The sequence below is a fragment of the Citrus clementina genome, unplaced genomic scaffold (genome assembly GCF_000493195.1).
Source record: "Citrus clementina cultivar Clemenules unplaced genomic scaffold, Citrus_clementina_v1.0 scaffold_3, whole genome shotgun sequence".
Classification (NCBI taxonomy): Eukaryota; Viridiplantae; Streptophyta; class Magnoliopsida; order Sapindales; family Rutaceae; genus Citrus; species Citrus x clementina.
In genome coordinates, this window is record NW_006262339.1 from 18,543,767 (window position 1) to 18,558,404 (window position 14,638).

The 14,638-nt window shown below is 33.3% G+C and overlaps 1 protein-coding gene and 1 long non-coding RNA gene across 2 annotated transcripts; both read right to left on the reverse strand.

The window, feature by feature from the left end:
- Positions 1-481: 481 nt before the first annotated feature.
- On the reverse strand, positions 482-3,428 carry LOC18050008 (CDT1-like protein b). The gene is made up of 6 exons (XM_024187698.1): positions 3,216-3,428; positions 1,955-2,758; positions 1,156-1,357; positions 971-1,061; positions 782-850; positions 482-708 (listed from the first exon to the last, which is right to left on the reverse strand). Exons 2-5 carry the CDS (start codon positions 2,687-2,689, stop codon positions 796-798), a joined length of 1,083 nt encoding a protein of 360 aa, XP_024043466.1. The 5' UTR covers positions 2,690-2,758; positions 3,216-3,428; the 3' UTR covers positions 482-708; positions 782-795.
- Positions 3,423-6,754, reverse strand: LOC112100058. The gene is made up of 4 exons (XR_002906315.1): positions 6,677-6,754; positions 6,311-6,582; positions 6,103-6,222; positions 3,423-3,441 (listed from the first exon to the last, which is right to left on the reverse strand). It is a non-coding gene; the product is annotated as an uncharacterized LOC112100058 (long non-coding RNA).
- Positions 6,755-14,638: the final 7,884 nt, after the last annotated feature.

Genomic DNA, 14,638 nt, shown 5'->3' on the forward strand with positions numbered 1-14,638 from the left:
CTCATCAAGTACTTAAATATTACCCAAATTTATTTTTACCTCTCACTAATATTTAAAAAACATTTACTTCACTCACATTTCATAAAAGAGAAGAATGTCTCACATTTTGTAAGATAGCTCAACATGTGTCTTATTTCTTGTAACAATTTTCTTACTACAAAAACAATTCCCTTCTCATGACTGAATTTATGTATGCGCCACTTGCAGCCTTTTCACCACGTGATCTGGCTACTTTTCATTGAATGGTGCATTTACTAGAAGACAAACTGTGGGGTATGGTGCCTCAGCTCTATATTGAATATAATTGTTATTTTGTTAAAATAATAAAGTTAATATGAAAACTATAAAGTTATATTAATTATCTATTATCGACTACATATAAAAGTTGTAGTTGTATAATATTCTTACAAATATATATATATAAATAAATAAAACAAACCACACCCAATAGAGAATTAAAGATTGATTTCAGAGTGGAGAAGAATTAACATAAATCTTTGTCATTCCTTATGAATGTTCAAAGTTTGTTTCTCCTTGATGGACTCCAATTGTCAACAGCAGATAGGCTGGATTCGAACATTAGGGAAGCCAAAACACGAATAATTTTCGTAGTTAAGTATGATATGTTAACATATATCATCTTGCCTAATCTAAGTTCCAAGTTCCATCCGAAGTTTAGGATGAGCAGTACTTCTTTCATTTTCATCGCTGATCAACCAAATTCTGAGATTCAGAGTCCCATTTCTATAAAACAAGAATAACTTGTAATATAAGGAAGTACCTTGGGCGTTCTTGTCATTTGCTCATAACCCTAGCCTGAATTGACGTCAAATCTGAAACCTGGTTGATGCTACAGAAAGCCAGAGAGAACAAAATTAGATCAATGATAGAACTATGTTTATATTCAAACTAATATCCAAGTATCCCAAATTATTTTGATGTACAAAGGTGGAACAATAGGTTTACTTACTCGTACATGATATCTCCGCCAGGCACAAGCTTCTTGGAAATCCATTCTGGAACCAGCTTTTCAAGGAGCTCAATTTGCTCTTCAACCTCTCCTGTAGAAAAGAATAAACCAGTTCAGCAACAACAACCAAGATTTCAATTTCTGATTAAATCATGTGCTCCTCAGTCAACTCAATAAAAACATACGTCTTTCAATTATGTCAAGATTATTCATAATTATCTTGTGCACAAGTTCCTGTTTTGTGATTGAAGAGTAGTTGACAGTCTGAAAGATGTGGTGAATGGAAGCAACCAGGTTGGGCAAGCAAACAGATATATCTTCGTCGGTTACTATTTCAGACTGGCTCCTCCTGCTATCATCAGTTAGGTTGCCATGGCTCCCCTCTAGCTACAGCAGCAAACGTTTGAGTCAATAATGCAAGGATAGGACCACAAAAGTACAATAATTTGAGTAACTCATAATAACAGGTAAAAGGATGAAAAACAAAAAAGCAACACGAATTGTACATGCATAAGGTAAATATATGTAATCCTCACATTGTTGGCTAAAAAAGCTTTCATAAAAGTAGTAGGCCAAGTCATTAACTATACCAGACTCTAAAGAGCTTCTAAACATTTCCAAGCTTAAAATTCAATATTAAGTTAACTATTAAACTGCAACAAGATCAACACAATGCCTAGTTTGTACAATGTGCTAAGGGGATATCGAAAGGAAAGCCTAGAAAGGCAGTCACTTATGTACCACCTTTAAATTTTCTGGACAAACTCGGCCACTCACCATTTCATCCATACAATTCTTCTGCAAACCTGAAACTAGTTCTTTGGATGAACAAAATAAAATCACATCAAGCCTACAAACTAACATTGATGTTATTGGATAAATGATGTAAGCAAATTGACTTAAAGATCATCGTACAAAAGCGTATATGTCCCATAGTTTCGGAAGTACACCACAAACATAAAATGGTTTGAAGTGTGGACCTACCTTATCAAGTAATGGAAGAGAAACATTGTCATTGCCTTCCTCATTAGCCCCTACTCCTACATCTTGAGAGATTTCGTCATTTAGAACACTGTCACTGTCTGTCTGCATTCCAAATGAGTTTCTCTCATCATCTAGATGTGAAAAGTCGATAAATCTTTTTGCTGGCGTGTGGCAGGATCTACAATCTCGAATGGTCATATCCCTGAGCTTGTTGTCACAACTGGGTATTGACCTGTTTGGAATGACCTGTGCTGGTGTTTCTAGCATCAAACTGTCAGCAGGCGAAGCAAGCTTCTGCACAGGGCTTTCACAATCATGAGATCTAACACGTTGAGAGCTTATTGGAGGGACAGGAGGATTAACAACTCTGGATTTGGAACATGTATCTGGCAGCTCCATCAGTTGCTTACTTTTGACACATTTGTTATTTACAAGACTGGCAGGAGATTCTTCTGCTTGCCAGGTTTTAACAGCTTGGTTGTTCATGGCACCAGATACGGCAGATGACACAGATGCTGGACATGTTAACAGTATAGTCTTTTCTGCTGCCACAGCAACTGTCTTCTGAGAGAAACGAGGACTGAAAGCTGGATGAAGATGGGATGATGTCAACAACAGCTCGTTGTCAGCAGAATATGGCAGTGATTCAATAGATTCAAGAGGGAACTGCTCTAGATCAAACATCCAACAGTTTCCACCACTGGACCCAACTACCTCTGGAAATTCAGCTGGCATTTTCCCCAAAGAAGCCTGACTTTTTTGGCTAAATGGTTGTGGCAATGTAGCCTCTGGAACACCACAAGCCTTGTACCCAAAAAATAAAACGAGTTCAACATGGCTACTCCAATAGAAAACATAGATACAATGAACTAGGCCCATAATTAGAAAGGCTTCTAAGCAAGCCAGCATGCTAAAACCAGCTGTCGATGCATGCTAACCGTTTAGTACCTCAAGCAGTTACATACTGTTACCCAACTGAAATCTATGTTTTCTTTATAATACCATTTACCAATTCTTTGAAAAACATAAATAAATATAGGATCATAGTGTTACCCAACTGAAAATCCTCCACAAAATGAACAAAGTTACTTGCCACTCAGATTATGCTTAAATTCCAAATTTTCAAAGTGCAATAAAAACTATTACTGCAGCAAACTAATTAACTAAAACAAAATATCAGTCAAAAACTCTACTATGGTGCAGGAATTGTCTTTCAATGCAGCTAAACACAATAACCACAATTATAGGGACTGAGCAATACCTCAGGATGGACAGTGAAGAAATTTACAAGCCTGGAGCCAAAAACTTGGCAGAGAGCTTTATAATCAGAATGTTTACTGTGGCCTTCTATGACATCAAAAAGCAATGCAATTTTCAAATCTGGCTCCACACATAGGGTTTTCTTGTTATGCACCAGAATTTTATCTATTTGTATGGCTTCCGGAAGTATAAATTTTATTTGTGCGAGATCTCTGAATGAAAATTTTCTGAAAAGAGAAACATGTTCAACATTTTGTCACAAGATATGCAAAATGAATATGTGAAGGAAATATATAAGTGCATTGAAAAACTATATACAGAAATAAAATCTCAAATGTTTTGCTATATAATGCTTGGGAAGTATGTGTGAAGGAAATATACATGTGCATTGGAAGAACAGATAGAAATCTAACAGGTATACTCTCAAAACATGAAATTTTCCCTATATCGGCAAAGCAAAGGTGGCATAACATTCTTCTTTTAGTAAACATCATATTTAAAACATAATGACTCATTACAAATGCGCAAAAGAGAAACGATTTTTCTTTTTTTTTTTTGGATAAGAAACCATAAATTATATTAATGATGAAGAATCATTACAAGGAGTGAACCAGCTGTCCACGGAAAAAGCAATAAATGAAAACTATTCACTGCTATACAGAATATACCAAACATCTCTTTACAATACTAGACCAGCCTAGACATCTATCTCAAAACACTCTCCCAACTTAGATGAATGGAGAAAAAAGATGAATCTTGGAACTCCTTAGAAACTGAAACCCAAAGCAAAGTAGAAGATGGACTCCATCCCACAATTCCTCAATATTATCTGCATTTTTCCCTAAAAAATAAGAAGATTTCTTTCCTACCATGTTACCCGAAACAGAGCTGCCACAGCACAGATCCAAAGAGCTTTGGCCATTTTTCCTTTACCAAAAGCATAGGAATTCTCCATAAGAATAAAGTGACAAAAACCTAGAATGACCCACAAAATGTTAGCCTCTTTGCACAACCTATTCCACAAGTTTGAGGCCACAAAACAATGAAGAAAGAGATGATTACATGATATAGAAAAGATATTCTCTCTCCAAAAACTGAACTCATATACAAATATCATTGTTTCAACCAAAAGAATTTTAAGTTCCAAGGATAAAAAACGGTTCTTTATTCCCAATCAGGCCAAAATCTACATAAAAGTATCAACTAAATTAATTGAAAGATACATACACACATATATTTGAGAATGATGGCATCAAATCACTTGATAAGTGACTACAGTTTTGAATTTTCTTTAGCTGTTCAGTAGATAGATTAACTCAAAAAATTAAATTAAAAAAAAGGGAGGATGGTTGCACTCTTTTCACAACTATCTGTAGGAGCATGAATAGATTGAGACCATTCAAATAGATCCAACATCCAACAGGATTTAGATATAGAAAATCATCTAACTGGGTATGGGTCAAGGAAGCACAATTGTACAAGTAAATACCATTTTGCAAATAAATTTTATATGTCAATATAATCATTAACTTCTAATTCGTATGGTTATAAACAAGGCCCAGTCTATCGAAAGGTCTAAATTTGTTACATAGGTTCACCATTAAGTACATATTGTGGGATAATAATAATAATAATAATAATAATAATAATAATAGTAATCAACTTTACTGAAAAGCTAGATCTTAAGTAGATTGTTTCTGCGCTGCCCATAGGGGAAGTCAACGATTAAGTTGCAATGATGCAGACTACAAAAGATTCAAGAAAGCTTAAAAGCTAGCACAATTCTTAACTAAGAGCCACAATATAGATGAATTATTAAACCTGTAATAATTATTAAACTGTTTTACAAGAGATTTTCTCCAGTTTGTGATGGCCATAAATTATTAAACTGTGCACTGCGGTTGTCTTGCTAGTCCTTTATAGTGTTTAATAAGGCTTTCCCAATCAAACTCGATAATCTTATAATTGTTTTTGAGTTCAGGAATCACATTCATATGACAATAAAGGAAACCTGTAACATATACAAAGCCCATTTCATATTTATCAATACAAAATTTTGTTCCTCAGATGTGACTGCTTTCACATAAGTGATTCTTAAGAGCCCTAGACGCGATCGCCTAAATTCTAAACTTATGCATTTTTTTCTTTTCTGTGGTGTCAGATATCAAGGATCTATCCCAACTCCAAGATCCATTATCGCATCCATCAAGACAATTAACGGTCAACTGATTCTCAACTAACCCCAAACCTTGTCCAAAGAACCCATACACCTACTGAGTTATAGAACTGATCCTGAATCTACAGTATTTAATAACCATAATAATCTTTGTTTTGAAATTATACCTTTGACGGTTACAAGTACTATTCCATAATGCACTCAAAACGTTTCCCAAAACCGTCCTCTTCAACTAAGTGACTCAATTACTTTTTGCTGCTTAAATCTTTGGCAAGCATAACTACCGAATTAATTGAGTCGTGACATCTGGCAATGTAATAATAGCAATACACTAACACAACCATGCAAGATGGCACTATTAGTCATACCCTTCACCCTTTTCCATAATGATGCTTGTTTTGCAATTACACCTCTGACAGATACATGTACAAATCCATAATGCAATCAAAACGTTTCCTCAAACCTTCCTCCTCAACTATGTGACTGAATTAGATTTTTGTGCTTTAATCTTTGGCAAGCATAACTCCTTTAACTAGAGTAATTGACTGTGACCTCTAGCAATGTAAATCCATATCAATACTTTAGCACAATCATACAAGATGGCACTCATTAATGCTAATAAACCAAAAAAAAACTCATTGATGCTATAAAGCCAAAAATACCAAACAACAAAACAGAGGGTAAAGAACCAAAAAAATTCAAATTCAGTTACCTTTTAGTTAGTACCTCCACTTGAGCAGAAATATTTTTAAAAGTCTGCGACTTTCTGCACAAGCTAAGCAACCTCAATGAACAAGTCATTGCACCAAAGAGCTCCACCATGGCATCATATCTGAATATAGACACCTTAAATTTTGGTTTCAAGCAAATAACATCATTAAGAACTCAAAAAAAAAAAAAATACCCATTGAAATACTCACATGTGTAGATGTTTAACTCCTCTTGCTTTAAATTTAGCATGCAAATGCTCATTAGTTTTCTCTGGCGTTTGAGACGCAATAGTCGATTTCTCTTCTCCATGAATAATATTCTTACACTTGAAATCCAAAACATTTTGTCCTCTCTCTTCACATTCACTCTGATCCATGCCTTAGTAATTTAAAATTACCCGAAAAAAAAAAAAAAAAAAACTCAGTCGGCCGAGTTGTGTATCAATTCTGAGCCCTAAAACTGGTGTGATTAGTGTCAAACACTGCGAACAAAATCAAAATCAACTAGATCAAGCTAAATTTACGAATGCATCATAATCAGGGCACTATTAAATAGAACTTTTTCAGAGAACAAACCTGAAATCGTGGTAATTTTGAATTCACTTCGAAAAATTTTGTGTGCTCGAAACCCTAGATTTTGCAGCGGAGTCTATGAAGTGAGGAGGGAAATAAAGAAGCAAGCGACTGTATTCAAATATTAGACCAATGGTGTAAGGACTAAAATGCCCCTTTACTCGTATCTGATTTCGCGCTTTCGCTTTTTACTTCTTCCGCTCCACTAATATTACCGTTGGAGCCTGGAGGTAGCAATTGATAATTCCAATCCCCATGCTACCGACATACGAAGAGCAGGACTACAAGACTGCTCGCAAAAGCTCATTTAAAAAAGGGAAATTTACACTTGTCCCTTCGCTTTAAAAAAGGGAAAAAATGAGTTGAAGCTTTTTAACGCCCCCCAAAACTTTTCATAAGTCCCTTCACTTCACTGGAAATACCCACGAAAAATTTTTTATAAATGGATAGATCTATTTGAACTCATTAAAATAGTCATTAAATTTATTTATTTAATAAATCTGTTTACAAAAATTTAAAACTTTATATTTTATTTCTGTTTACAAAAATTTAAAATTTTATATTTTATTTTACAAATCCATATATATATGTGTGTGTGTGTGAATTAAACTATAACGATTTATGCAACTTCTTCTTTACAGTTTTACAACCTTTCTCTTGTCTCCGCAATTGTTCTCCCATGGCTCCATCTGTCTGTACTCTTTCCATAGTTTCGTATGCGAATCTTCCTTCCAATTTCAGACGTACTCTAATATAATCGCTAAAAAATATACAAAAGATTAGGGAAAGCAGCACAGGTAATAAAATAATATTTGTAATCACATTAAACAATAAAATTCAAGCTCTTAACTATACATTTTTTCTCTCGTGCCTCTTTCCTTTTCAGACATACATATAAAAAAAATAAAAGAAAAAAATTACTAAAGATAGAGAATTTAAAGGCCAAATTCAAAGACGATTGCCTAAAAAATAGCTTATTGGCCGATTACAACTTTTCCCAACAATAGACTTTTTGCTGTATCCAAATATAAAACAATTTTATCTAACCTTCAGTTCTAGAATAGATGGATTAAAGAGAGAGTATGAACTTATTTTTTTCATTTATTTTATATAATTTTTAATAGTAATTTATGGCATGGACATTTTAGTAAGAAAAAGTTTTATAAAAAAAAAAAAAAAGGGTCTAATGAGTACTTTAGAGGATTCAAATAATTACATCCTTGAAAAAGTCATTAATCTATTAACACTTCCATAATTTCAAAATAGCCCTTCACAGACTCCACCTCTCTCGCAATCTCAAGTAAGGGGAGTGGGGATTCGGGCATAGCTTAGTTACCACCAAGCCGAGGAGAGGAGTGAAATACTTCTCAATCCGCAGCTGCAGGCCGAGGATGAACTTGCGCTTTTTAGTTCATCAGCCTTCCTCACTAACTACTAAACTTAGGCATAGCTGCCAGGGTGCCCTCTAAGCCAATGAGTTCAGCATCCATCCCTCACGAGCAAAGTCTTGAGATTCGGTGTAACCCCATGTTGGACTCTAATTGACATGGTTCACCATCCTTGATTTATCGCAGAGCAGATTTATTCACACTTTGTTTAGACGGTCGATGCCCTACCATTCATAAATCCCACCCCTCTCTCCAACAGCCCTTTGTACTGGTGCCAATAAAAGGAGTATGCATGATCTCCGAAGACAAAGTAAAGACAAAGAGAAAACAATTATGAACTAATACATTTTTGTGTGTTTACCATACTATATTGTATTATGTTGTATTACATTATATAATGCAGGTGATCATCTTATGTTATATTGCATTAGTATTATCTTATAATATTGTATCATGTTTGGTTTATACTATACTGTATTAATTTTATATAAATATTAAATTATTATTTTTATATTAATTACTGATATATAAATAAAATAATAGGATATAATATAGTATTATTAAATAAAATAATATTATAATATAATATATTTTTATATTTTATTCATTATAATAAAAATTAAAATATATTTAATGCCTCAACTGAGGCAAAAGTTGGTTGTATTACACAAACCAGAGTGGAATTTGGGTTTGTGTAATGCGCCATTTTAATGCATTGTGTGCATCATAATGCACCATAATCTAACTTCCATAACTTTTAAACAAGGCAAACAATAAATTAACGCGAACATTAATATAATACAATGTAATAATGCGCCTTTTATTCACTGGATAATGCGTTCATATAGGTGGTAAAATAACAAACTAAGCAAATTAATAAGAAATAATGAGTTGTTATCCTACAAATGCTACAGCCACTCTCTACTATTGCAATTATATCCTAAACACTAGGTAAACAATAATATTGCTAACAAACTTTCTAAAGACTAAGTAAACATAAGTATTTTATTGACATAACTAAATAATTTGCAAGAATCACTACCTTTAAATTGATGTTATAAACTTTCAATTTAAAAATTATGCAAAACCGTCCCTTAAATGGATTCCTCTAGTTTGTAAATTCTAAGCGTCGAGTCGTTCTCATTAGGGAGGCCCAAAAACCCAAAATCCAAAACGTTTGCTTGATGTGTAATTAATCGTAAGCTTTGGAGTTCTATGAAATTTTCCATTAAAAATAAGTTTTGAAAAGCGCATTATATAAAGGGAAATAAAACAAGCAAAGGCTATTATTGAAGAATCACACAAAATGACAAAAGAGTGAGAAGAGATAACAGTGGCATGTTTTTTAATTTTGAGATCAGGATTTCAATCTTTGATTGAACAAAAGAAAGGTGGTTTTAACTCAATTTTCTCTCAATTTTGGATGGAAATTCTGTTGTATATTTTTAGCTTGAGTGTTATTGGTGTCAATGTACAAGTGTACACAACAAGTAATAAAGTGATGAGTAATCAAAATCATCTCCACATGGATTGATGCTACTAGAGCTGCTACAGCAATCTCAACAATGTAATCTCTTTTCTAAAAAAAATTATCTATTGACTAAAAACAGTAATAATGCAACAACACAAAATGTAGAGATACTAAAACTAAAATTCACATTAAACACACGGTTGAATCAATAAACAAGTGGTAGTTGAGTGAGCAAATTCTCTTTATGGGATTGACTGTTTAGTGCATGTTAAGTTCAGTTGCTACAACATATTCTACAGCATTGGGTAAAATTTTCATGCATCCTCAGTCGCCACATGTTGGATATCTTATATCTTTATGCAACCTAATAGTGACCAGTTGTTATGTCAACATAAAATATGGCATTACAAACTTAGATTCTCTTTACCCTACAAGGTGAATCTCTCTATCTAATTCATCACAAATCTTAAATCAAGCACAATTCTTTTAGGATTCAAGTTGAGACTCAATCCAGGAAACTTAATTTAAGACCAAATATTACTCTAATATGTTCCACTAAGACAGACCATGTTGTGGCTCTCTCTTAACTTGTATCATTAAATGGGAGGTCAACCGAAATAATGTGTGTAAAATAATTTATTAGAGTAAAGTGCTACAGCAGATGTGCAGCAACTCATATGAACAATCAAAAACCCATCTAGATAATTTGTCACTCAACTACAATTAAATTCAGTTCATAACTTGTAAAAGAAAAACAAACTGCAAAGTTTCAGCCATCAAGGACATATTTTCAACCAAAGAATAAGGAAGAAGAACAAGAATTGAATGAGAAAAGTTGAATCCCAAATATTCTGCAGATATTGTTATTGGTGCAGACTTGCGTCCTTCTCTTCAATCTTCTTCTTTGTTTCTTTCTTGTTTTTCTTTCAGTCGTGATTGATGGCCCCCTTTTCTTATGATGTGTGCTCCTTTTATAGTTGAAAATTAGGGTAAATGGAAGTGTATGTTGCGCATCTTCTAGATTAAAAAACTGCAGATTGCAATATTCTGTAAAATTTTCTCTGTCGTTGTTCCAGGATTGCTACAGCAATGCAATGGTTGCTACAGCAACGACTACAGCAACTGCACTGTTCCAGATTTGTTTCAATTCTTCTGTAACCAAATTCTTTTCCATCTTTTGCAAGCCTATTGCAGCAGCATTCCTTCCTTGAAATTTAAGCTTCAAATCATCTACAATTATGCACACAATATAAGCACACAAAACTATTCTCAACCAACGCAATTTATTAAAAATAAAGTAAAATAGTTATTCATGCAAAATAAAACTAAAATGCAATAAACACATGTCATTTACTCTCTAAGTAATAATGAGTTAAGTCTAAAATTACCATGATAACTCTCATTTCATAGAGTTATCAAAGTCCCTAGAATTGCCCTCAACAATCTTATTGGTCTTATTTTTGTTTTATCCTCTTGTTGGTTGTTATTTAAAATACCCACTTGTTAAAGAGACATATATTAGGCTATTACTGTAAGCCAAGATTGTTGAGATTCTTGATGTTGTTAACCTCTACAATCCCATGGTTTTTCTTATTTTAGGTTTTCCACATAAAAATATGCACCTCTTATGGTTGATTAATTACTTTGAACTATGTTGATTTATTTTCTACTTCTTAATTTATGGTACACATCCTATTTTAATCACACAAAGAGGGAAATAATTTGTTTCCTCTTAATTTGCAAGTGCTTGCGTGGATTTCTTTCCCAATATAATGGTATCAGAGCATCAAGTTCTGTATTTTTTATTACTTGGGTGGTTGAGATGAAGGAGCCTTCGATGTGCAAGATTAAATTGAAGTCATGGAATTATGGTATTTGGAGTCTAGAATAAAGGATGTACTCTACATGAAAGACTTACATGAATCCATTAAAGATGAAAAAACTAGACCAGCTGATTTTGATGATAACAAATGGGCGAAATTAAACTAGAAGACTATGAGTACTATTAGGTCATGAATTGATCAAAGTGTGTACCACCATATCGTGAAGAAATCCAAAGCTGATGTTCCTTGGAGGAAATTGAAAACAATTTATGAGCAGCCAACAGCTCATAACAAAGCCAATTGGATAAAAAGGCTTTTTAACTTGAAATACAAGGAAGGATGTAGTATAACCGAACACACTAGTGAGTTACAAGGAAGGATATAGTATAAGTGAACACACTAGTATAACTACAAGCATTGTTGCTGTTTAGTTCTTTGCCTGACAGTTAGGAGACATTAGTGGTGTTAGTGAATAATTCAGCGCCAAATGGGAAATTAACCTAGCATATGGTCACAGATAGGTTGCAAAATGAATAATCTAAAATAAATAGTGTTAAAGTAGTTCTCTCTAAGTCAGACGCACTTTTTTTAAAAAAAAAAAGACGGGGGAAAAGCCAAAGCAGAAATTCTCGTCAACAAAATAATGATAATCTGAGAAGAGAAATGTCAATTGCTTTCGCTCAAAAGATGGGTCATATAAAAGAGAGTATAGATTGTGGAAAAGAGGCGAAAGGAAAATGTAATACTTAGAAAAATGAAAAAGAAAACACTACAGCCATAGTTGATGGTGATTTGGGTATTGTTTTATGATGAGAGCTCTATAAATCTCATTTGTCATACTAGTGGTTAAGTATTGATTTGGGGGTTTCATTTCATATTACCACATATCGTGATTACTTCACATCCTATATTAATTATGATTATGGCGATGTTCAGATAGGAAATGAGAGAGCATCTAAGATTATGGGTGTTGGGTATAAATACTAATGCTATTAGTGTCGATGTGCAAGTGTACACAACAAGTAATATAATGATAAGTATTCAAGATCGTCTCTACATGGATTGATGTTATCAGACTTGCTACAGTAATTTTAACAGCGCAAATTTTGTTCTAAATTAAAATAAAACAATTAATGAAACTAATATACTAATTAAAATAAAAATACAATAAATAAAATGCAACAAAATAAATTATCACGTCAAGCTCAAGGATAAAACCAATGGAAATATAGAGTAGTTGAGTGAATAAACTCTCTTAATGGTTTTGACTATTTTTCTAATGTTTGGCTCGGTTGCTACAGCACTGGGTAGAATCATTATGCATCATCAGCCGTCGCATGTTGGATATCTTATATCTATATGCAACCTATCAGTGATCAGTTGTTATGCCAATATAAGAAATAACATTACACGCTTAGGTTCTATTTACCCTACAAGGTGAATCTCTATGTCTAGTTCATCACTAATCTTAAATCAAGCATGGCCCTTTTGGGACTCAAGTAAAACTCAATCTAGGAAACCCAATTTAAGATCAAGTATTGCTTTGATATGTTCCACTAAGATAGGTCTTTTGTGGCTCTTTCTCAGCTAATATCATTAAATAGGTGATCAGCCGAAATAATGAATAAAAATAAATTCTATCAAAACAAAATGCTACAGCAAATATGCAACAACACATATATTCAGTCAATAAACCATCAGGATTGTTTATCACTCAACTACAAATAAATTTAGTTCATGGTTTACAAAAAGAAAAATAAAGAACAAGGTTTCGGCCATGAAACACATCCCCATTAATAATTACTAAATAAGAAATCCCCAGAAGAATAAGAATGACTAAGCTCCCAATTGACTTGAGAAAACTATACATAAAACCCTCAACAGAATAATGTTGCACAAAGGATAAACAGAACAACTGAAGAAAAGATCAGGTGTATATTTTCTGATGCCAAGCTTTCGAAATTATTTTGGATAGAGGCTATGCATATTGCAGTTTATTTGATTAACATTTCTTCTTCAGCTCCTTTAGATGGTGATGTACTTGAGAGAGTTTGGACTGGAAAAGATGTTTTCTTATAAATACTTGAGAGCGTTTGGTTACAGAGTACATATTCACATCTCTAAAGATGAAGTATCAAAGCTTGATAATGAAGCCAAGGAATACATTTTCTTAGGCTATGGACATAAAGAATTTAAGTACATATTATAGAATTCAATAGCAAGGAAGCTGATCAGAAGTAGAGATACGGTGTTTCTTAAATGTCATATAGTTGGTGATGAAGAGAAGAATAATAATTTTCTACCAAAATCTATAGATTCTTATTATTCCAACTTCAGTTTCTCCACTTGTAGTTCATGATGATCTTAAGATCTGAAGAGAATAATAATCATGGTCCAGCAGAACCAGTTGACCAAGCACCTCCAAAACCACTTACACCATTAGTTGAACTAGAATTAAAGAGATCCACTAGAGAATAGTGTCATTGCACTAGATATCCTCCACATGAGTATGTGATGCTGACAGATGGAGAGAAGTCATAATGCTTTGAAGAAACTATATCTCACTAATATAAAAGTGAGTGGGTTAAAGTTATGTAAGAGGAGATGAAATCCTTGAATGAGAACAATACTTATAATTTAGTAAAGATTCCCAAAGAAAAGAGAGCATTGAAGAACAAATGAGTTTTCATATTAAAAATTGAAAATAACTCACAACAGCAGTACAATACTAGATTAGTTGTGAAGGGTTTGCAGTCAGAAGAAATGTACTAATTTTGAAAAAATATTTTCTCCTACCGTGAGATGTCTTCTATCTGTTTGTTTAGGATTAGTAACTAGCTTAAATCTGGAGATTGAATAGCTTGACATAAAAACAACTTTCTTGCACAGTGACTCAGAGGAGCAAATATACGTGGAGCAACTTAAAGGGTTCAATGTCAAAGATAAAGAAGAACTTGTGTGCAAGTTGAAGAAAAGTTTGTATGGCTAAAAGAGGCACTAAGATAGTGGTACAACAAGTTTGATTCTTTTATAGAGAATTATGGTTTTAACAAGATAATGTGTGATTATTGGGTTTTTATAAAGAATTTTGGTGATAATGATTTTATCATTCTTTTACTTTATTTGGATAACATATTAATTGTTAGCCAGGATATTAGTAAGATTGATAATCTAAATAAAGACCTTAACAAGTCTTTTTACAATGAAGGACTTGGGACCAATAAAACAGATTCTTTGCATGAAGATTTCCCGTGATAGAAAATCTAGAGAGTTATTGTTATCT